Source organism: Dipteris shenzhenensis, chromosome 21 (assembly GCF_047967505.1).
Source record: "Dipteris shenzhenensis isolate YYH24624 ecotype China chromosome 21, Dip_SZ_1.0, whole genome shotgun sequence".
In the NCBI taxonomy this organism is placed as follows: domain Eukaryota; kingdom Viridiplantae; phylum Streptophyta; class Polypodiopsida; order Gleicheniales; family Dipteridaceae; genus Dipteris; species Dipteris shenzhenensis.
In genome coordinates this window covers 361,920-385,692 of record NC_141616.1, presented here as the reverse complement: position 1 = coordinate 385,692, position 23,773 = coordinate 361,920, and the positions used below count along the sequence as shown (strand labels likewise).

The 23,773-nt window shown below is 49.4% G+C and overlaps 1 protein-coding gene across 1 annotated transcript in view; it reads right to left on the bottom strand.

Annotated features, from left to right (window-relative positions):
* Positions 1-23,773, bottom strand: part of ALN (allantoinase) — a 282,875-nt gene that overhangs the window by 25,311 nt on the left and 233,791 nt on the right. The window contains exon 11 of the mRNA XM_087392293.1: positions 9,395-9,550. Within this exon, the coding sequence (XP_087248419.1) occupies positions 9,395-9,550 (156 nt within the window). The remainder of the gene's footprint in view (positions 1-9,394; positions 9,551-23,773) is intronic.

Below are 23,773 nucleotides of genomic sequence, written 5' to 3'. Positions count from 1 at the left end.
CAAAAAGTTTACATTTTTTGCATTTTTACATTTTTTGCATTTTGCATTTTACATTGGTATGGACGCTCGTTTAGTAGCTCCATTACCAGAGCTCGTTGTATCAGGATTTTCACAGTCTCATAGACCCATCGGTCTTCCGAAGACTTTAATAAACTTTCTTTCTTTCTTTCTTTCTTTCTCCTTTCCTTCCCCTCTCTCCTACCCTCTCTTTCTCCTTCTTCTTGTCCCCGTGTTCCAAGGTGTTCTGGGGAGTAGTTTCACAGATGGAGCTTTTCTCAGTGTTGGAATCGGCCTTTTCACATCGATTGGCGAATGGATCCCCATTCAGCCAATCTCTGTCCACTTCCACCGGCTGCGAGAACAGTCATTTTTTCAGAAGACGAGTTCAAGCAGCTCAAGAAAGATGTGGAATTAGAGGGCTCCATATCACTTTTCGCCCGCATCTTTGGGTCACACCCTTGCAGATCACAGGCTAGAAATTGGATGTTGGCAGCATTACCAGGAGATCTCGCCCCACACCTCAGGGATATTCGACTTCTGGGACGTGGATTCTTCCAAGTGGTTTTCGACTCCCACGAGTCCACAATCCTTGTTCTCAAAGCTAATCCCCTGGCTTTGGGTTCAAGGAGGATCTTTCTTTTACCCTACACCTTGGGCTTTGATCCGGTTGAGGAGGACATGCAGGTCACATCACTGTTCATTAGATTTCCTGGTCTTCCTCAGGTCTACCATCGACTGCTTGCCACTATCGGAGCCACATTGAGAGTGGTCACTGAGATCCCCCCCCTTCCTAGCATGCCTTCTTCCTCAGCAGAGGCAATCAATGCAGATGGGGTGCCTCGTGTAAGGGTCATTGTCTCTGACCCTAACATCTCAGATGACCCAATCATGCTTCAGTGTTCAGACGGCTCTCTCTTTCGACAGAGAGTCAAGATTTAAGGTAGACATGACCAGTGCAGGATTTGTAGGACCCTTGGGCACTTTGCTAGAGACTGCCCAAGGAAGAGAAAAAGACCCAAGAGGTCTTTTGGTGCGGCTCCTTCACGTACTACCCCGACTGCACCTCCCTAGCACCCTGTACCACGCAATCCAGGACCACCAAGAGCAGCCGGGCACCCTGCTTCGCGTACCATAGGACCACTAGGGGCTCCCTTCACGGCACACCTAGTACCACGGTGGAGAGCTATCAGAGCGGCTCCCTTACCTCAGGAGGAGACCTTTGATCCTGTTCAGACAAACACCTTCCAGACTCTAGAGGTGGATGTTGCTGCAGCCCCAGACACTACAGCTCAACACCAAGAGGGGCCTTCAGATGCACCAGCCCCAGTCACCTTGGTTTCTGACCACGAGGGGGTTAAAGGTACTTCTTCCCCGCAGACTGTTCCTGCCACACTCAGGACAACCGAGAAAGTGCAGGCACAGATGAGGACTCCAGATTCCTCTTCAACCCGCCAGAGGCCTTCTCAGCCCCCGGCTCCACTTCTGCTGATAGAGGCTTGGCAGGTCCTCCTCCATCTTCCACGAGTGCAGGTCTTCTTCGCACTCCTCAGCCAGACTTGCTACTTTCATGGATGATGAGGAGTTTGTGCCCTCCACCTTAGGGGTCCCGGTCATTGGGATTCCTTTTGATAGGGCCTCCCCTTCAGCAGGTGTGGGGATCCTTTCACCTGTTGAGTTTCCTGCCCTCAGCGGGAGTGTTTCGGCCTAGGGGAAGCTGGTCTCCTCTACTAGGTCGGGTAAGCCTTTCCATCCAGCATCCTCCTGTCGATAAGGATAGTTAGCTGGAACATACAGGCCCTAGGCGGAGTTCCACACCGTTGCCATAGGCAGCTGATCCGGAATCAGCTTCCTCCAGGTGTCACTGGAGGTGCTATTGATATCCTTTTTATCCAGGAACACAAGTTGGATGCCAGTGATTGCTCTAAGTCTGGCAAACTGCTTTTAGGACATACTTTTTGGTCGCCTACTATGGGCACAAGGGGAGGTACTTGCATTTCAGTCTCTCCTTCTATTCTCCCCTTGGTTGCTAGTCATGGTATTATCTCCCCCTCTAGAGCTCAATGGATCACTATTTTGATTGGAGTGTGTAAGATTGGTCTTCTCAATCTTTATGCTCCCAACAACAGAGGGGAGCGGATCTCCTTTTGGAAGGAGTTACTCTCTTGGGCCCCCATTGCAGATTCTTGCATCATTGGTGGCGACTTCAACATGGTTGAGTTGCCTTCAGACAAAAAGGGAGGCAGACAGGGTGGAATTCATTCTTTGGAGAGGGCAGCCTGGGATGCCTTTCTCTTTTAGTACAGTGGCAGGGACACTTGGTTGGATGATGCCTTTCATGTTATGCAACAGTCACTCCTGTACTCTTGGTCGAATAGGAGAATACACATGCCCATCCATGCACGTATTGATAGATTTTATGTAGACGATTGGGCACTTGACAGAAAAGCATCTGTATGCATTTCTACTAGGGTTACCACCTCAGATCATTTTCCATTGGTGTTGCAGATTCTTGAGCCTCATCGGAGAGAACGCTTTGCCAGTCTCAGGATTCCGGATGCTTTTTATGCAGAGGAGAGCCTCACAGAGGATATTTTACAGATTTGGGAGAGGAGAGAGGGAGGGACGGGCTGAGGGAGAGGGTGCAGCAAGGGAGCGGGGAGGAGCAGCAGCTCAGAACCTCAAAATTGGCTTTTGGATTTGTTGTGAGAGCACTCCAGATTACGGGTTTGATTTTTGTTTCACTTGGGTTCACCAGATGGGTTTTCACAACAGCCCACCTCAGATCTCCCTCTTCCCCTCCTATGGTTGCTATCCTGAAAGCATGGGCCAGCTTCAGGAGTACTCTTCGCAGGATTCCCCCATCCACCCATGAAGAGATTGAAAGGCAACCTATCATGTGGAATGACAGGATTTTGGATGAGCATGGCAAACCGCTTGGAGCTTCTCCTTACATGCAGTGGAGAGGGGTCCTGCATCTATTGTGGGAGCATGGAAAGCCTTCAGGAAGCTTCCTGCAGACTGATAGGCCCAGATGGTTCTTAATCTCAAAGGGAGTGCAGGGAGAGTCCAGCAGATTGATGCAGCCTTGCCCTTGGATTGGGTGGACGCAGATGACATGCCTATTACTTGCTCCACCTGGATGGGGGCATTTTCCAGACTGGGAGTTCCTTTACAGGTGATTGGTTTTCATGACACACATGAGGATGCCTAGTCTTTGATGTTTCTTCGAGGGGCAGGCTATCCAGATCCATAGACGATATCTTGTTGGAGGTACCGTTTCAGCCAGTCAGGATAGTGGGCTTCATGGAGATGGGCTCTCTTTCATAGTGGTACTTGGATCCTGACCCGCTCCTCATCGCCCTTGGCTCATGGAGGCTGTGGCTCTATGGAGGTGTCCCAACTAAGTTTTTGCATTTGGACCCTGGGGAATGGGAATGGATAGATGAAGGGCACCGAGAGAAGGGCATTCCCTTCTTTCGCTACACGCTTAGTAATGCCAAAAAATTCCAGCTCAGCAGTAGGGGTTGGAGGCCTACCAGAGCTCATCATCGGGAAAACTTTCTGATTTCGGCTGACTTACAGAAATTTTTTTGGCAGAGGCTCTGGAAATCCCACCGGAATAGAAAAATCACTCTCTTCTTTGGGCTTTCTATTCATGGTGGGATAGCAGGAAACCAATGGAGATCCAGGTTCGGAGCTGACCCTTCTTGCCCTCGTTGCCTTTCTGCTTTGGAGACAATACAACACTGCCTTTGGGATTGCAGACAGGCGAGAATCACATGGAAGGGGATAGCAAGACTTTTCAGCACTTTTGTTCACCTTCCTTTCTATGACCTGGGGATCAGTGGCTTGGCTTACTCTTTCAGGGCCCCAGGTCTTCTTTGAGAGACTTGACTCCTCTTTGGCTCTTCACATCCGACGACACCTTGTGGAGTCGTGCTCTCTAGAGGATGTTCCGGCCACTCTCTTCAGGGCTGCTCATTCCTCGATCGACTCTCCATGGGAGGTCTTAGCTAGCATTGCAGCATGGCACATTTGGAGAGCTAGATGCACTGAGGTTTTGGAGGGTTCTCAGGTTCACCCTTCTCAGATCTTGGCCAGTACTTGGATAGATACGGTACACATTCTCATGGCCATTTGGGCAACCATGCAGGGATCATCTAGAGTAGCCTCCTCCTGGAGAGTTACTTTTCTCAGAGATTGGAGAGACTCTCCCTTCTTTGCTGAGACTTCTACAGGGTTGACTTGGCATTTTCAGCCTCAGCCTTGGTTTCTTTCTACCTCATTCCTCTGAGGTGTTTTTTATTACATGCTTAGCATGTTGTATTCCCGCATAGAGCTTGCTCTAGCGAGTTTCTTTCTTACTTAATAGAAGTCTCTTTTTTGCCCAAAAAAAAAAAGCACCCCTTTGGTCCGCGGATCCTAAAAGTGAGAGTGGAAGCACTGCCTCTCTAGTCTAGCCAATGAAGCATATCCTCTGCTCAAGCGTGCCTACATTGCAGGTCTCATAGTGAAGGTGGGTCGGGAAAAGACGACGCCAAGATAAGTGTATGATGAACCTACCTCAACAGGTGACCCATCAAATGTGAACTGCTCCTGGTGCATGACGGCTCGAGATGTATTGAAGATCATAACCTTAGTTTTGCCCAAGTTGACCTTCAAATCATGAGACTCTTTCAACATGGTTGAATTGCCATCAGACAAAAAGGGAGGCAGACAGGGTGGAATTCATTCTTTGGAGAGGGCAGCCTGCGATGCCTCTCTCTTTCAATACAGTGGCAGGAACACTTGGTTTGATGATGCCTTTCATGTTATGCCACAGTCACTCCTGTACTCTTGGTCAAACAGGAGAGTACACATGCCCATCCATGCACGTATTGATAGATTTTATGTAGACGATTGGGCACTTGACAGAGGAGGATCTGTATGCATTTCTATTGGGGTTACCACCTCAGATCATTTTCTACTGGTGTTGCAGATTCTTGAGCCTCATCGAAGAGGATGCTCTGCCTGTGTCAGGATTCCAGATGCTTTTTATGCAGAGGAGAGCCTCACGGAGGATATTTTACAGATTTGGGTTTCTCACATACAGGGTGGAGTTGTCCGCCCATCTCACGTAGCTGTAGACTTATCTGGAATTAGTGACTATTATCATACAGTCGCTGATTCGAGGAGATGTGAGATTCTCAGACGTGAGATTGGTATACACCAGCAGTTAGCATCCCTTCAGAGGGAAGAGCAGAAGAGGCCCACAGATGCTTGGATTCAGGAGCGCCTTGCTATTGCAAGGGCTCATATACAGATATTGTTGGATCAAAGAGCAGAGTATGCGTTTCATGCACGGGAATCCTTTTGGATTCAAATGGGTGGCAGGGTCAACAAACACTTTTTCTCTACTCATGGGCCCAGACATAGTAGAGATAGTGTCTCGCAGCTTGTTGACTCAGACAGGGTGTTACAGTCAGATCCTGATGCCATCATGTGTGTAGCTTCAGATTTTTTTGCATCCCTTTTTACTACAGATCCGCGCACACAGGCCATAGATGATGCCAGAGAGGTTATTTGGCAGTGTATCCCTGTATTGGTGAAGGATGAGATGTATGTTTCTCTTGATGCACCTTTCATCAAGGCAGAATTCAAGACTGCATTACTTGCCCTTCACAAGGGCTGGTGCCCAGGTTTGGATGGACTTACCCCTTCTTTTTTAATTACTTTTTGGGCGTAGATTGGTGATCACATTACCTAAGCCCTGCAGGGCATGTGGGACTCTCGTGAGATGCCTGACTCACTTACTGATGGTGTCTCATTCATCTCATCCCAAAGGCGGGTAATAGGAATCTAGTATCACAATGGAGACCCATCACTCTATTGGGCACTTTTTACAAGATTCTGGCGAAAGCCATCAGTATGTGGCTATAGGTTTTTCTTCCAGATTTGATTCATGACACACAGACAGGGTTTGTGCATGGTAGAAGTATTTTCGATGATATTTTCTCATTTTGGGAGGCCTCAGAATGGGCCATGCAGAGCCGCCAGAGATTGGCCATTCTACTCTTGGACTTTGAGAAAGCTTACGACAGAGTAGACTGGGATTTTTTAGAGGGTAATCTATCTCGCTTTGGTTTTTCAGATGCATGGATTAGAGGAGTATCCTCTCTCTACAGATCAGCCCATAGCCAGGAGCTTATTGGGGGGGTAAGAGGGGACAGATTTCAGATCGGTAGATCAGTCCGCCAGGGATGTCCTCTTCCCCCATTTCTTTTTCTGTTTGTGGTGGAAGCTATGAGTATCTACCTTAGATCTCAAGCTGATATTTATGGGCTGAGGCTTCCTCTCCGCTGGGAAGAAGAGCTCCTGGAGAGTGAATGGGCACATGACACGGCTGTTTTTTTGGATGCCTCCCCGAGGACACTCACTTCCTTCCGGACAGCCTTGGATTTATTTTGCACGGCTGCAGGTGCACACATTAATTGGCATAGATCCAATGGTTTTTGGATTTGCGATGATGACACCCCAAATTGGGGTAATGATATTGGCTTCACTTGGGTACAGAGGGGTCTCTCCATCAGATATTTGGGCTGCCAGGTTGGGGTGGGCATCTCTCCTTCACAACAGTTCGCTCCGGTGTTGGAGAGCATAAGAAGAAAGCTCTTTTTCTGGAGCTCAAACAAACTTGACTTGGCATCCAGAGTGGTGGTGGTTAACTAGGTTCTTCTAGCCACAACATGGTTTGTATGCTCTTGTTGGTGCCACTCTAGGGATTGTATCACTCATCTCAGGAGGCCCATACGAAACTTTTTATGGAGTGGTCTAGATGGCACAACTAATGTTACAGCCAAGGTGGCCTGGGAGACCTTGATTCTTCCTACAAGAGAAGGGGGTTTGAATATCATTGACCGGGATCTACAGTGCAGAGCTTTACTCTGCAAGGTCGTTGTGAGAGGACTTATGCCAGGGCAAGAGCCTTGGAAGGACTTTTTTATCAGATGCATACAGTCTCGCACACCCACTTCAGGAGATGATTGGATACACAGTACTAGATGGGTTTTCACCATAGCCCACCTCAGATCTCCTTCTTCCCCTCTTATGGTTGCTATCCTGAAAGCATGGGCCAGCTTCAAGAGTACTCTTCGTAGGATTCCCCCGTCCACCCGTGAAGAGATTGAAAGGCAGCCTATCATGTGGAACGACAGTATTTTGGATGACCATGGCAGACCACTTGGTGCTTCTCTTTACATGCAGTGGCCCAGATGGGCGAGGGGCCCTGCATCTACTGTGGGAGCATGGAAAGCCTTCAGGAGGCTTCTTGCAGACCGACAGGCCCAAGTGGTTCATAATCTCAGAGGGAGTGCAGGAAGAGTTCAACAAATTGATGCAGCCTTGCCCTTGGATTGGGTGGACACAGATGGCATGCCTATTACTTGTTCCACCTAGATGGGGGCATTTTCCAGATCGGGCATTCCTTTGCAGGTGATTGCTTTACGTAACATACATGAGGATGCCTTAGTCTTTGATGTTTCTTCGGGGGGCAGGCTGTCCAAGTCCATAGACGATATATTGTTAGAGGTACCATTTCAGCCAGTCAAGATAGTGGGATTCATGGAGCATGGCTCTCTCTCACAGTGGTACTTGGATACTCATTGCCCTGGGCTCATGGAGGCTGTGGCTCTATGGAGGTGTCCCAATTAAGTTTTTGCAGTGGGACCCTGGGGAATGGGAGTGGATAGATGAAGGGCGCCGAGAGAAGGGCATCCCCTTCTTTCATTACACGGTCAATAATGCCAGGAAATTCCAGCTCAATTGTAGGGGTTGGAAGCCCACCAGAGCTCCTCATTGGGAGAATTATTAGATTTCTGCAGACTTGCAAAAAAAAATTTGGCAGAGGCTCTGGAAATCCCACCGGAATAGAAAAATTACTCTCTTCTTTTGGCTTTCTATTCATGGTGGGATAGCAGTGAATCATTGGAGATCCAGGTTTGGGGCTGACCCTACTTGCCCTCGTTGCCTTTCTGCTTCGGAGACAATACAGCACTCCCTTTGCGATTGCAGACAGGCGAGAATCATATGGAAGGGGATTGCAAGACTTTTCAGCACTTTTGTTCGCCTCCCCTTCTATATGACCTAGGGATCAATGGCTTGGCTCACTCTTTCAGGGCCCCAGGTTTTCTTCGAGTGACATGACTCATCTTGGGCTCTACACATCTAACGACACCTTATGGAGTCGTGCTCTTTAGAGGATGTTCCGGCCACTCTCTTCAGGGCTGCTCATTCCTCGGTTGAGTCTCCATGGGAGGTTTTAGCTAGCATTGCAGCATGGCACATTTGGAGAGCCAGATGCATTGAGGCTATGGAGGGTTCTTAGGTTCAACCTTCTCAGATCTGGCCAGTACTTAGACAGATACGGTACACTTTTGATGGCCATATGGGCGACCATGTAGGGATCCTCTCGAGCAGCCTCCTCCAGGAGAGTTACTTTTCTCAGGGATTGGAGAGACTCTCCCTTCCTTGCTGAGACTTCTACGGGGTTGAGTTGGCATTATCAACCTCAGCCTTGGTTTCTTTCTACCTCATTGTTCTGAGCTGTTTTTTATTACATGCTTAGCATGTTGTATTTTCGCACAGAGCTTGCTCTAGCGAGTTTCTTTCTTACCGTAGTGCGTCAAGGTTTCTCTGGAGCCCATCTGCTGAGGAAGACAAGAGAGCCACGTCATCTGCGTAAAGCAATATCTGGATCAGCGTACCCACAAGGGAGCACCATACCCCCCCCTATGTCTGCATCACTGTCTCAAGCTCATCAATGTATAGACCAAACAAGGTAGGTGATAATGGAGATCCTTGTTTGACCCCGATAGTGCGCATGATCTCGTCTGTCCATCCAGATCCTGTCCGGACTCTGCCTGAAACCCTCTCATAAAGTGCCATGACAACCCAAATGATCTCCTGGTCGTAACCCAAATCCTATAGGCGCCGTATGAGGCAGGCTCTTGAAACCGTGTCAAATGCCTTGGGGAAATCCACAAAGCAACCGCAAACCCTCTACTTCCGTGCCCTCGTCTCCTCGATGATACATCTGAGCGTGAGAATGTGGTCTATGGTTAAAATATGAGATTTTTGAGTATTGCAAAACAATTGATTGTTTCATATTACAAAAAAGATGTCGCTTCATTTATTGAGATTGGTTGTGTCAGTGATTCATTTAAACTCTTGATAGCTTTCTGCTCTCTTACAAACAGGAAAACTGAACAATGGAGATTAGAATCACTATTGTCATATGGGGGTCTCTGGACTGATTGCAACATGGCAACTACCTTTTTCCCAATGTACCCAATAAACAGATGCTTTCAGAAGAGTCTTTAATGAAGACAAAACCACTGTCTATGACAAGAACACTGACCTTTAAAGCACTCCATAGATGTTGCCTGTTTTCCTCTGTTCGAATAGGCGGTGCACATTTGAAACGTGTATCCCCATCAGCTATCTTCTCAGAAGCAAAAGCAAGATAATGTGGACATGTTTCAACACTTAAACTGTATCCATGTGCCTTTCCTGCCTACACAATATCCAATCTCATATTCAGTGTCTAACAATTTACTGTTTCCTGTAGTAACAAAGAGGATCTAGTGCTAAAAAGCCTGCCAGTATCACTATGCCAAATAGTGCAAACAGGCAACGAATTCAAACAATGGCATCAGTCTTGAGCTCTAGTGTTGTGTAATCAACCTCATCCTTTTCTCTGAATATATTGATCACTGTAGTTCACCACTGAGACAAGAGATCGTAATTTACCACCATAATTCACAAGAGGAAGACAATATAATAGTGACACCTAAAAGGGCAATGAATCAGCAAAAGGAGAACCACACCTGAAAGAAAAGGCTAGTGCAAGGGGTCTATTGACCTACTGGGATATACACGGATTCATTTACACCATTCACTGAGGATCTCTATTGGGCAGTTCTCGGTCTCTTCACATAGACTACGCATTGAGAGTGGTCGAGCAAAGGGCTTACCCAAGGATACGTATATGCACATTACGCAATATACAAGAGATTGAGTCTGAGGAGCATTTCATTTTCAGATGCCCAGTTTACTATGAGATCCGGGGACGCTTCTACTGTCTATTTAAAGAAAACTCCAGATTGTTGCCCCGGTTCTTTCTCCTATCCAAATCAGAGATGCTTGGCCGTGTTCATCCACGAGGCAGTCAGATATCGTGAGCACCTACTTCGATCACAGAGACAGGAGGGACATACCTTGGTAGACTCTTCTCATAGCATGATCATGGAGTTCTTCCAACCGGACCATACAGGCTCCCACTCCACAGGCCCTAGACGCGATCGAGACCCAGATCACTGACACGACAGCCTAGGCAAAGGGTTGACACCCATATTATGCTTGGGAACATTCCCTCATTCAGACTGGAAGCGTGACAGGGGTCACGGTCGCCCTTGTTAGAGGTAGAGCTGTGACCAAGAGATAGCGCAGGACTAACCCACAGGCAACCAACAACATTCTATCTCTAGGTTTATGCTCTCACTCCCCCACCTTTGTAGACAGGGGTTAGAGTTGACCACATATGTTTTCACTTGTATTCAGATGACAGATTCTCTGATGATGATTATGATGATAGTGACGATGGAGAGATAGTGATGATAGATTCTCTCATTAGTAGCTCCACCCTTTTAGCTTGCTTGTTATCAGGTTTCTTACAATCTCATAGACCCATCGGTCTTTCTTTGTTTCTTTCTTGGAGTTTCTTTCATACTTAATAGAAGTCTTTATTTGCAAAAACAAAAGCTAGACTCTCTCATTTTCTTCAAACTTAACTTTCTACCATGTTGGTTTGCATAACTTCTTGCTCTATCTTAAGCCTTTCCAATGATCTATTTAGCTAATTTAAGCATTTGATTCATATCTTCAAGAAAGTCTTTGATTGCCTGAATCTTCTCTTTTTTGAGTCCCATCACAATTGGAGCAATATCTGAATCAGAATGCCAACAAGAGAGCATCCAGTCCCCCCTAGTGTCTGCATGACTGTCTCAAGCTCATTGATGTAGAGGCCAAACAAGGTGACTGCTGCATGGAAGAAATATCCAAGCCGACCTGGCAGCCCAAATACCTGATAGGCACACCCCTCTGAACCCAAGTGAATCCTATGTCAAGCCCCCAACCTGGAGTGTCCTCATCACTGATCCAAAAGCCATTGGATTTATGCCAATTTATTTGCGCCCCTGCCGCCAAGCAAAATAAATCCAATGCTGTCCTGAAAGAAGTGAGCGTCTGTGGAGAGGCATCCAAATAAACTGCTGTGTCATCAGCCAACTCACTGTCACGTAGCTCCTCTTTCCTTCTGATGGGAAGTCTCAGCCCAAAGATGTCAGCTTGAGATCTAACATAGATACTCATAGCTTCGGCCACGAACAAAAAAAGGAAAGGAGCAAGGGGGCATCCCTGACGGACTGATCTCAAAATCTGAAATCTCTCACCCCTTACCCCACCAATAAGTACCTGGCTATGGGCTGATCTGTACAAAGAGGAAACACCTCTGATCCAAGCATCAGTAAATCCAAAGCGTAGAAGGGTGCCCTCCAAAAAACCTCAATCTACTCTGTCATAAGCTTTTTCAAAATCCAATAGTAGAATGGCAAGATTCTAGCCACTCTGCATGGCCCACTCTGAGGCTTCCCAGAAAGAAAAAATGTTATCAAAAATACTTCTGCCATGCACAAATCCCGTCTGAGTGTCATGAATAAGATCAGGGAGAAGTGGCTGCAATCAGAGGCTGATAGCCTTGGCCAGAATCTTGTAACAAGTCCCCAGAAGTGTGATAGGCCTCCACTGGGACACTAAATTTCTGCTACCTCCTTTTGGGATAAGGTGGATGAGACCCTCTGTAAGCGACCCAGGCATCTCGCCAGAGTCCCAAATGGCCTGCATGGCTGAAGTAATATAGTCTCCAATCATATCCCAAAATGCAATGAAAAAAGACGGAGTGAGGCCATCTGAACCTGGGCACTTGCCCTTGTGAAGGGCTGAAAGTGCAGTCCTGAACTCTGGGTTGGTGAAAGGTGCATCGAGTAGAACATGCATATCCGGATTCACCAACACAGGGATACTCTGCCAAATAGCCTGTCTAGCATCTTCTCTATCGTGTGTCTCAGGATCAGCAGTAAGGAGGGTGGCATAGAAATCTGAAGCAATGCGTAAAACGTCATCAGGCTCTGTTTGTAAAACCCCATGTGAGTTAATAAGCTGGGATACACTCTCTCAACTATGTCTAGGGCCAAGAGTAGAGAAAAAGTGTTTATTGACTCTACCACCCATCTGAATCCAGAAGGACTCCCGTGCATGAAAGGCATACTCTGCTCTCTGATCAAGAAATAACTGCAGATGAGCCCTTGCTGCAGCAAGGCGCTCCTGAATCCAACCATCTGAAGGCCGTTTCTGCTCTTCCCTCTGCAAAGCTGCCAACTGCTGACGAACACCAGTCTCACGTCTGAGAATATCTCGTCTTCTTGTACAAGCAATTGAGCGGTAGAAGTCGCTAATACCAGAAAGGGCAGCGGCTACATGTGATGGATATGGCTGCCCACCCTGGACATGAGCAAACCATATCTGCAGGGCTGCCTCTGTAAGGTCCTCCTCTGTGTAGAAGGCATCTGGAATCCTAATGCTGGCAAACCGGCCTCTCAAGTGAGGCTCTGAGATAGCCAGCACAACAGGGAAGTGGTCTGAAGTGGAAACCCCCGCAGCAATGCATATCGATCCACCTCTGTCAAGTGCCCAGTCATCTACATAGAATCTGTCAATGCGTGCATGAATAGGCATATGTTGCCTCCTGTTTGACCAAGAGAACAGGAGGGACTGTGGCTGAATAAGAAAGGCATCATCACACCAAGTATCTCTGCCATAGAAATGGAAAAGGAAGGCATCCCAAGCTGCTCTCTCCAAAGAGTGAAGTCCGCCTTCTCTACCCCCTTTTTTGTCTGACGGTAACTCGACCATGTTAAAGTCACCTCCAATCACCCATGAATCCACAATGGGGGCCCAGGAGAGCAAAGTCTTCCACATAAGGACACGTTCCCCTCTAATGTTGGAGGCATAAAGGTTAAGGAAACCAACCTTACGCCCTCCAATCAAAAGAATAATCCACTGAGCTCTAGAGGGAATAATGACTCCGTGCCCAACAATCAAGGGGAGAACCGACTGCAAAACTGAAATAGAAGTGCCCCCCCTGGTGCCCAAGGCAGGCGACCAAAAAGTATGGCCAGAAAGCAACTTGCCTGACTTGGCACAATCTCTAGAATCCAGCTTGTGCTCTTGAATAAATAATATATCAATGGAACCCCCAGTAACACCTGGATGAAGCTGATCCCGGATCAGCTGTCTACGACGGCGATGTGGGACGCTACCTAGGCCTTGTATGTTCCAACTAATAATCCTCATCGACAGGAGGATGTAGAGTGGAACACCTTACCCGACCTAGTGGCGGAAACAAACCCCTCAACAGGGGAAGACCTCCTGCTCGAGGGGGGAGGGATGGAACCAAGTGGTGGAAAATCAATAGGGGAAAGAATCCTGGCACCTGAAGAAGAAGCCCTGTCAACAGGAAACCCAAACACTGGCTCCCCAAAAGTAGCGGATACAAGCTCCTCCTCTGGGAAATCTGAACCCTCTGCCAAGGCTGAAAACGAGTTCCTATGGAGCAAGCCACACACCGGAGTGCGAAGGATCCCTTGTGAGGGAAGAGGATCAATAGTGTAAGCTATCCTCTTCCCCCTATCCAAGGGAGGAAGTGAGGAATGCTCTCTATCCTGTGTCTGCCCAGCCGCGGAGATCTCTCCTGCCTCAAGAAGATCATCTGGCACCGCTGGATCTAAGGAGGAAGCTGCAACCGGGGAGGAGGTCAAAGCTTCAGCGTCTCGGACTGTGCATGGTGAGACTGGAGGGACAGCTCGAGGTGAAGCAGAGTCCACTAAGGTACCCGCATGAACTGAAGGAGGGACTTGCACACGTATCGGAACCCACTGTAGAGCGTCGCGTGTACCTGAGGAAGGTGGGGGTCGAGGAGCAGATGAAGGACCTGTACCACCCCCCTGTCGAGGCCGAGGAGCAGGCGCTGGACCTGTACCACCACCTAACTGAGGAGGACCGCCATGCGAAGGTCGAGGAGCAGGAGCTGGACCTGTACCACCCCTCTGTCGAGGTCGAGGAGCAAGTGCTGGATCTATACCACCCCCCTGTCGAGGCCATGGGGCGGTAGCTGTACCAGAGGGCTTCTTGGGCCTTTTCTTCTTCCTGGGGCAATCCCTGGCAAAGTGTCCAGAGGTCCTACAAATCTTGCACTGGTCCTGCCTGCCTGAAATCTCTACTCTCTGGCGAAAAAAGGAACCATTCGGGCGCTGGATCATAACGTGATCCATCTTGAGGTTAGGATCCTTACAAAGGACCCTAACTCTAGGAACCCCATCAGCCTTGGTTGCCTCTGCTGCAGTCAATGGCAACCCAGGGAGGGGTGGGATCTCAACAACTGCGCCAAAATGCTCCCCAATAACAGAAAGAAGACGATGGTAAACCTGGGGAAGCCCGGGGAACCTGATGAAGAGCGAGAAGATTTTCTAATCTGCCTCCACTGGGTCGAAACCAATATGAAAGGCTTCAAAGAAGATCTTCCTGTGTCCCAGGTGTAAAAACTCAGCCTTGAGCACAGTGCTCGCAGCCTCTGGAGTGTCAAAAACAACCTGGAAAAAACCTCGTCCCAAAAGACGGACATCTAACAATCGTGGAGTGAGGTCTGGGGGGAGAGCCCCAAGCATCCAGTCTCTGGCTTGGGATCTGGAAGGGTGAGACCCGAAGATGCGTGCTAGCAAAGTGGTAGAGCATTCAATCTCTACATCCTTCTTGAGCTGCTGCAACTCGTCTTTAGAAAAAGTGATAGTTTTCACGGCCGGTGGAGGTGGAGTAGGATTGGCTGACGGAGTATCCATCGCCAATCGAGGTGAGGAGGCCGACTCTAACAAATTAAAGGCTCCTTCCGTTCCAAAAAAGCTGCGGGAGAAAAGGGGGGCAGAAGAAGGGGAAAGGAGGCAAGGAGAAAGCAGGGGGGAGGGGAGGGATGAAGGGGAGGGGCTGAGAGGCTGAAGGGGAAAGGGGCAGGCTGAGAGGGAGGGAGGGGGCGCTGGAGGGGAGGGCTGAGAGGGAGAGGAGAGGAAGGAGAGGGAGAGGTAGAGGAAGGAGAGGGGGGGGCAGGGAGGGGGCGAGGCAGGCTGGGAGGGGGAGGAGAGGGAGCGGGTAGAGAAGGGAAGGGGGAGGAGAGGGGGGGGAGGGGGCGGAGAGGCAGGGAGGGGGCGGGGGGGCAGGGGGGCAGGCTGAGAGGTAGGGAGAGGGCTGAAGGGCAGAGAGGGGGCGGGGGAGCAGGCAGGGAGGGGGCGGAACAGCAGGGAGGGGGCGGAACAGCAGGGGGGAGGCGAGGGAGCAAGCAGGGAGAGGGGGCGGAACAGTAGGCAGGGGGAGAGGGCGGAAAAGCAGGCAGGGGGAGGGGGCGGAACAGCAGGGAGGGGGCGAGGGAGCAGGCAGGGGGAGGGGGCGGAACAGCAGGAAGGGGGAGGGGGCGGAGCAGCAAGGAGGGGGCGAGGGACAGGCTGAGGGGAGAGAGGGAGGGAGGGCTGAGGGAGGGGGAGCAGCAGGGGAGCGGGGAGGAGCAGCAGCTTGATAGGACTGCCAGAGTTTACACCCAAACACTGACTTCACACCCCCTTTAGTGACTTCACACCCCCTTTAGTGAAGAGTGTACATGAAATAGAGCGAGGTATGTGTGAAAGGTCAGGAGCAGGCTTATCCGGGATGTCATATAATATACGTGCATAGTCATATAATCCAGGAGGGGAGAGGGGGGAGAAGGGAGGAGGGCTGAGGGGGAGGGGGAGGGGGGGCTGAGAGGAGGCAGCAGAGGGAGCTCGCGGAGAGGAGCAGCTCTCTTCTCTGTGTTGGTGAAAGGTGCATCAAGCAAAACATGCATATCCGGTTTCACCAACAAAGGGATGCTCTGCCAAATAACCTGTCTAGCATCCTCTCTATCTCGTGTGTTAGGATCTGTAGTAAGAAGGGCGGCATTAAAATCTGAAGCTATGCGCATGACATCATCCGGATCTGTCTGTTAAACCCCATGTGAGTCAATAAGCTGGGATACACTCTCTCTACTATGTCTAGGGCCAAGAGTAGAGAAAAAGTGTTTATTGACTCTGCCACCCAACTGAACCCAGAAGGAATCCTGTGCATGAAAGGCATACTCTGCTCTCTGATCAAGCAATATCTGCTGGTGAGCCCTTGCTGCAGCAAGGCGCTCCTGAATCCAAGCATCTGAAGGCCGTTTCTGCTCTTCCCTTTGCAAAGCTGCCAACTGCTGGCGAACACCAATCTCAAGTTTGAGAATATCTCGTCTTCTGGTACAAGCAACTGAGTGGTAGAAGTCACTAATTCCAGAAAGGGCAACAGCTACATGTGATGGATATGGCTGCCCACCCTGGACATGAGAAATCCATATCTGCAGGGCTACCTCTGTAAGGTCCTCCTCTGTGTACCAGGCATCTAGAATCCTGATGCTGACAGACCGGTCTCTCAAGTGAGGCTCTAAGATAGCCAGCACAACAGGAAAGTGGTCTGAAGTGGAAACCCCAGTAGCAATGCATACCAATCATCTACATAGAATCTGTCAATGCGTGCATGAATAGGCATCTGCTGCCTCCTGTTCGACCAAGAGAATAGGAGGGACTGTGGTTGAATAAGAAAGGCATCGTCCAACCAAGTATCTCTGCCATAGTAGTGAAAAAGGAAGGCATCCCAAGCTGCTCTCTCCGAAGAGTGAAGTCCTTCTCTACCCCCTTTTTTGTCTGACGGTAACTCAACCATGTTAAAGTCACCTTCAATCACCCATGAATCCGCAATGGGGGCCCTGGAGAGCAAATCCTTCCACATAATGACACGTTCCCCTCTAATGTTGGAGGCATATAGGTTAAGGAAACCAACCTTACGCCCTCCAGTCAAGAGAAGAATCCACTGAGCCCTAGAGGGAATAATGACTCCATGCCTAACAACTAAGGGGAGAACGGACATCGAAACTGAAATAGAAGTGCCCCCCCTAATGCCCAAGGCAGGCGACCAAAATGTATGGCCAGAAAGCAACTTGCCTGACTTGGCACAATCTCTAGAATCCAGTTTGTGCTCCTGAATAAATAAGTATCAATGGAACCCCCAGTAACACTTGGATGAAGCTAATCCCGAATCAGCTGTCTACGGCGGCGATGTGGGACGCCACCTATGCCCTATATGTTCCAGCTAATAATCCTCATCGACGAGGGGATGTAGAGTGGAAGACCTTACCCAACCTAGTGGCGGAAACAAACCCCTCAACAAGGGAAGACCTCCTACTCGAGGAGCAAGGAATGGAACCAAGTGGTAGAAAATCAACAGGGGAAAGAACCCTGCCACCTGACGAAGAAGCCCTGTCAATAGGAAACCCAATCACTGGCTCACCAAAAGTAGAGGGCACAAATTCCTCCTCTAGGAAATCTAAAGCACTTGCCAGAGCTGAGAATGAGTTCCTGTGAATCAGGCCAGACACCGGAGTGCGAAGGATCCCTTCTAAAAGAAGAGGATCAATAGTGTAAACCATCCCCTTCCCCCTATCCAAGGGAGGGAGTGAGAACTGCTCTCGATCCTGTGTTTGCCCAGCTGCGAAGACCTCTACTACCTCAAGGAGAGTGTGTGGCACCACTGGTTCTAGGGGAGAAGCTACAACCGGGGAGGAGGTCAAAGCTGAAGCGTCTCAGACTGTGTGAGGTGAGACTGAAGAGACAGCCCGAGGTCAAGCAGAGTCCACTAGTGTATCCTCGTGAGTTGAAGGAGGGATCTGCACACGAACCGGAACCCACTGGTATGTGTCGGGTGCCCTTAAGGTAGAAGGTCGTGAGGCACCTAAGGTAGAAGGTGGCGGTATCAAAGGAGCGCTCAATGAAGGAGCACTCTGGCAAGTAGGAGCTATACCACCATCCTGAGGAGGACCGCCATGTGGAGGTCGAGGAGTAGGTGCTGGACCTGTACCACCCCCTTGTCGAGGCCGAGGAGCAGGTGCTGGACCTGTACCACCCCCCTTGTCGAGGCCGTGGGGTGGTATAATCTCTACTCTCTGGCGAAAAAAGGAACCATCCAGGCGCTGGATCATAACATGGTCCATTGTGAGGTTTGGATCCTTACAGAGGACCCTAACTCTAGGTACCCCATCAGCCTCCGTTGCCTCTGCTGCAGTCAATGGCAACGCAGGGAGGGATGGGATCTCAGCAACCGCGCCGAAATGCTCCCCAATAACAAAAAGAAGTCCACGGTAAACTTGGGGAAGCCCGAGAAATCTAATGAAGAGCGAAAAGATTTCCTTATCTGTCTCCACTAGGTCGAAACCAATATCAAAGACATCAAAGATCTTCCTGCGTTCCAGGTGTAAAAACTCAGCTTTGCGCACTGCGCTTGCAGCCTCTGGAGTATCAAAAACAACCTAGAAAAAACCTCGTTCCAGAAGATAAACATCTAACAATCGTGAAGTGAGGTTTGGGGGGAGAGCCGCAAGCATCCAGTCTCTGGCTTGGGATCTAGAAGGGTGAGACCCGAAGATGCGTGTGAGCAACGTGATAGAGCATTCAATCTCTACGTCCTTCTTGAGCTACTGCAACTCGTCTTTAGAAAAAGTAATAGTTTTTGCGGGAGGTCGAGTAGGATTGGCTGACAGAATATCCATCGCCAATCGAGGTGAGGAGGCCGACTTGGACACTTTTGAGGCTCCATCCACTCCAAAAAACGCTGCAAGAGAAGGAAGAGGGGGGAGACAAGAAGAAGGAAAAAGAATGCGGGGCGTAGGGAGAGGGGTAGACGGAGGGCTGAGGCAAGAGCGGGTGGAGGGAGTGGGGTAGAGGGAGCGGGGGAGCAAGGAAGGGGGAGCAGGCTGAGAGGGGAGGGGGCAGCTGAACGGGAGAGGATAGAAGGGGGTAGAGGAGAGGGAGGTAGAGGCGGGGGGCTAGGGAGCGGGTAGAGCAGAGGGGTGTAGAGGCGGAGGGAAGGGTAGAGGTGGGGGAAGGGTAGGGGGAGGATAGAGGCGGGGATGAGGGGATGAGGGGAGCAGAGTAGAGGGAGCGGGGGAGCAGGCTGAGAGGGGAGGGGGCAGGCTGAGAGGGAGAGGAGGGGGAGATAGGGAGAGGCTGAGGGACGGGGAGGGGGAGGGGCTGAGGGCGAGGGAGGGGGAACTTTCAGGCCTTCACAAGGGCAAGTGCCCAGGTTCAGATGGCCTCACCCCTTCTTTTTTCATTGCATTTTGGGATATGATTGGAGACTACATTCCTTCAGCCCTGCAAGGCATTTGGGACTCTAGCAAAACTCACAGAGGGTCTCATCCACCTTATCCCGAAAGGAGGTTGCAGAAATTTAGTGTCCCAATGGAGGCCTATGACACTTCTGGGGACCTGTTACAAGATTCTGGCCAAAGCAATCAGCCTTCAATTGCAACCCCTTCTCCTAGATCTTATTCATGACACTCAGACGGGATTTGTGCATGGCAGAAGCATATTTTATAACATTTTCTCTTTTCGGGAAGCTTCAGAGTGGGCCATGCAGAGCGGCCAGAATCTAGCCATTCTACTCTTGGATTTTGAGAAAGCTTATGACAGAGTAGATTGGGGTTTTTTGGAGGGCACCCTTCTACGTTTTGGCTTTACTAATGCTTGGATCAGAGGTGTTTCCTCTTTGTACAGATCAGCCCACAGCCACGTACTTATTGGTGGGATAAGGGGTGAGAGATTTCAGATTTCTAGACCAGTCCGTTAGGGATGCCCCCTTGATCCTTTTCTTTTTTTGTTCGCGGCTGAAGCTATGAGTATCTATGTTAGATCTCAAGCTGACATCTTTAGGCTGAGACTTCCCATCAAAAGAGAAGAGGAGCTACTTGATAGTGAGTTGGTAGATGACACAGCAGTTTACTTCGATGCCACACCACAGACGCTCACTTCTTTCAGGACAGCATTGGATTTATTTTGCTTGGGGGCGAGATCCAACTTGGCTGAGCTCCAAAAAAGGAGTTTCCTCTTTATGCTCTCCAACACGGGAGCAAACTGCTGCGTGGAAGAAATATCCAAGCCGACCTGGCAGCCCAAATACCTCAGAGGCACACCCCTCTGAACCCAAGTGAATCCTATGTCAAGCCCCCAAACTGAATTGTCCTCATCACTGATCCAAAAGCCATTGGATTTATGCCAATTTATCTAGCGCCCGCCTCTAGAGTTGTGGTGGTTAACCAGGTCCTCTTGGCCACGGCCTGTGGCCATAGCCTGGTTTGTTTGTTCATGCTGGTGCCGTTCTAGGGACTGCATCACTCAGCTCAGGAGACCGATCAGAAATTTTCTTTGGAGTGGGCTTGATGACACAGCAGATGCATCAACTATGTGGCTTGGGAGACCCTCATCCTCCCTACACAGGAAGGGGGTCTGAATATTATTGATCTAGATTTACAGTGCAGAGCTTTACTTTGCAAGATGGTGGTGCGCATATGCCAGGGGGCAGGAGCCGTGGAAGGCCTTTTTTATTAGCAACATACAGACATGCACACCTTCTTTAGGAGGAGACTGGATGAGCAGTATTAGGTGGATTTTCACCACAGCACACCTTAGATCACCTTCGTCCCCTCTCATGGTTGCCATACTGAAAGCATGGGCCAATTTCAGGAGCACTCTTCGAAGGATTCCTCCTTCCTCTCGTGAAGAGATTGATAGGCAACCGATCATGTGGGACGACAATATATTGGATGATCATGGCAGACCACTTGGTGCCTCACTCTACATGCAGTGGTCCAGGTGGGAGAGGAGACCCGCCTCATCATGGGGTCATGGAAAGCTTTTTGCAGGCTTCCAGAGGAGACCAAATCTCAATTGACAAGACATCTCAAAGGGAGTGCAGGGAGGATCTTGCAAATTGAGGCAGCCCTTCCAGCAGATTGGGTAGACACAGATCATATGCCACTCACTTGCTGCACTTGGGTAGGTACTTTTACGAGAGGCAATGTTCCTCTTCAGGTTTTGGCCTTTCAAGATGCACATGAGGATGCTTTGGCTTTTACTGTGCATGATGGTGGCAAATTGGTAAGGTCCACATAGGACATCTTGCTTGAGTCTACTTTTCAGCCTATTAGGGTTGTAGGTCTTTTGGTGCATGGATCAGATTCAGAGTGGTTCCTCGACCCAGACTCCCCGCTTCTCTCTACCGGATCTTGGAGGCTTTGGCTCTACGGGGGAGTTCTCATGAGGTATTTGTTGTGGGACCCTGGAGAGTAGGAGTGGATTGATGTAGGGCATCGAGAGAAGAGCATCCCCTTCTTTTGTTACACGGTCAGTAATGGCTGGAGATTCCAGCTCAGTAGTAGAGGTTGGAGACCTTCAAGAGTTCCCCATTGAGAGACATTTGATATCACTGCGGATTTGCAAAGGTGCTTCTAGAAGAGACTCTGGCAATCACACAAGAATAGAAAGATCACTCTTTTCTTTTAGCTTTCTATCCATGGTGGGATTGCAATGAACCTTTGGAGATCCAGCCAACCCTTCTTGCCCTCGTTGCCTCTCGCTTGGGAGACTATTCAGCATTGCTTATAAGACCGCAGACATGCGAGGATGATTTGGATGGGGGTAGCCAAGATTTTCAGTCACTTTGCCCACTCCCCATTCTTTATGAATGGGGCTCAGTGGCTTGGCTTTCTCTTACAAGGCCTCAGGTATACTATGAGAGACTTGACTCCTCTCGGGCCATTTCGATTCGAGGCCTATTCTTTGGATGTAATACCACACCTTCCTTTTGCAACTGTACATGCCTCTGTGGATACCTCTTGGGATATTCTAGCGGAGAACGTGTAGCCGCTCCACCTTAGCCCACTTCTATCCGACAAGTCTAGCACCCAGCATGGACCGCCATACATCCCCTCTTGACGGACCAAGGAGTCAAAAAGCAACCCTTTCGCCCGTGGATCCTGAAAGTGAGAGCGGAAGCATTGCCTCTCTAGTCTAGCCAATGAAGCATATCCTCTGCTCAAGCATGCCTGCATCACGGGTCTCATAGTGAAGATGGGTCCGGAAACGATGACTCCAAGATAAGTGTATGATGAAACTACCTCAATAGGTGATCCATCAAATGTGAACTACTCCTGGCGCATGACAGCTTGAAATGTATTGAAGATCATTACCTTGGTTTTGCCCAGGTTGACCTTTAAATCATGAGACTCACAAAAGGACTGTAGTGCGTTAAGGTGTCTCTGGAGCCCCTCTGCTGAGGAAGACAAGAGAGCCACGTCATCTGTGTAAAGCAATATCCGGATCAGCGTGCCCGCAAGAGAGCAACCTACCTCCCCCTGTGTCTGCATCATTGTCTCAGGCCAAACAAGGTAGGTGATAATGGACACCCCTTGCTAAACCCCGATAGTGATCATGATCTCGTCTGTCCACCCAGATCCTGCCCGAACTCTGCCTGAGACTCTCTCAAAACAAGCCATGACAACCCAAATGATCTCCTGGTCATAACCCAAATCCTGTAGGCGCCGTATGAAGCGGGCTCTCAAAACCCTATCGAATGCCTTGCGGAAATCCACAAAGCAATAGTAAACCCTTTGCTTTCGTGCCCTTGCCTCCTTGATGATACATCTGAGCGTGAGAATGTAGTCCATGTTCCCATGATCACGTCGAAATTTGTCATGTGTTGCTGCTCTAAGTCCTTGACCCTCCGCAAATCTACTGACCCTAGAATCAAGTACTGATACATAAATCTTGGACCTGACATGCCCAATGATAATGGTCATGTAGCTCTCCGGACTCATGGGATCCCCTGCCTTGTGAATAGGTGAGATAGTGTTAATGGTCCAAGTGCGTGGAAACCCCAAACAAACAGCTTCATTAAATAGCTTTACTAAGATCGGGTCTAGGAGATTAATCCCATATGCAATAAACTGAGTGCATAGTCCCTCATGATCCTTCCCTCGACCATTATGAAGTTTCATTGTGGCATCCTTTATCCCCCCTAGTGAAGAGGGTGTAGGATGTGGGACGTGGCATATGTGAGAGGTTAGGGGTTGGCTGATTGGGGATTTCATAAAGTGTGCGTGTATAATCAAACCACACCTAGATGTCAATGAGTGGTGAGGGGCACGGTCCCTCTAGAAATCTCTGCCAAAAGTCCTTAAAGTTGCTACTGAATAGTATGTTCATTAGCTCCTCCTCAATCCGGTGAACAAAGTCTAGTTTCTTTCTGTGTACCAGTTGACGGTACTTGCGTAGCGTCTCTGGTTCACTCGGAAGACTGTTTCTGGTTTTGAATTTGAGCTCACGACGTAAAGCCTTACACTCATCATTGTACCAACTATTACAAGGTGTGCTCTCAGGGGGTGGTGGGCGGGTGGTGTAGGGGAAAGCGTGAAGAGCAGCCTCGTGTAGTGAGCGGGTGACTAGGGCAGCACGATCCTCTAATAGGGTTATGAATTCAATGTAGGCAAGAAGTATATATAGACAGCCAGAGTAGACAGGTGAGTGATAACAATCAAAGTGTATATCATGGTATGTGGAGTAAGAACTCAACGGGGTGGGAAGTGCTGCGCAATGGGGAGTGGAGATGGTAATGTCAGTGATGCGAGATGTAAAGGCAGGGGATCCCATGATGTAGTCAACAACACTGGAGCACGTGAAACCACCTGAGGCGGGCCATC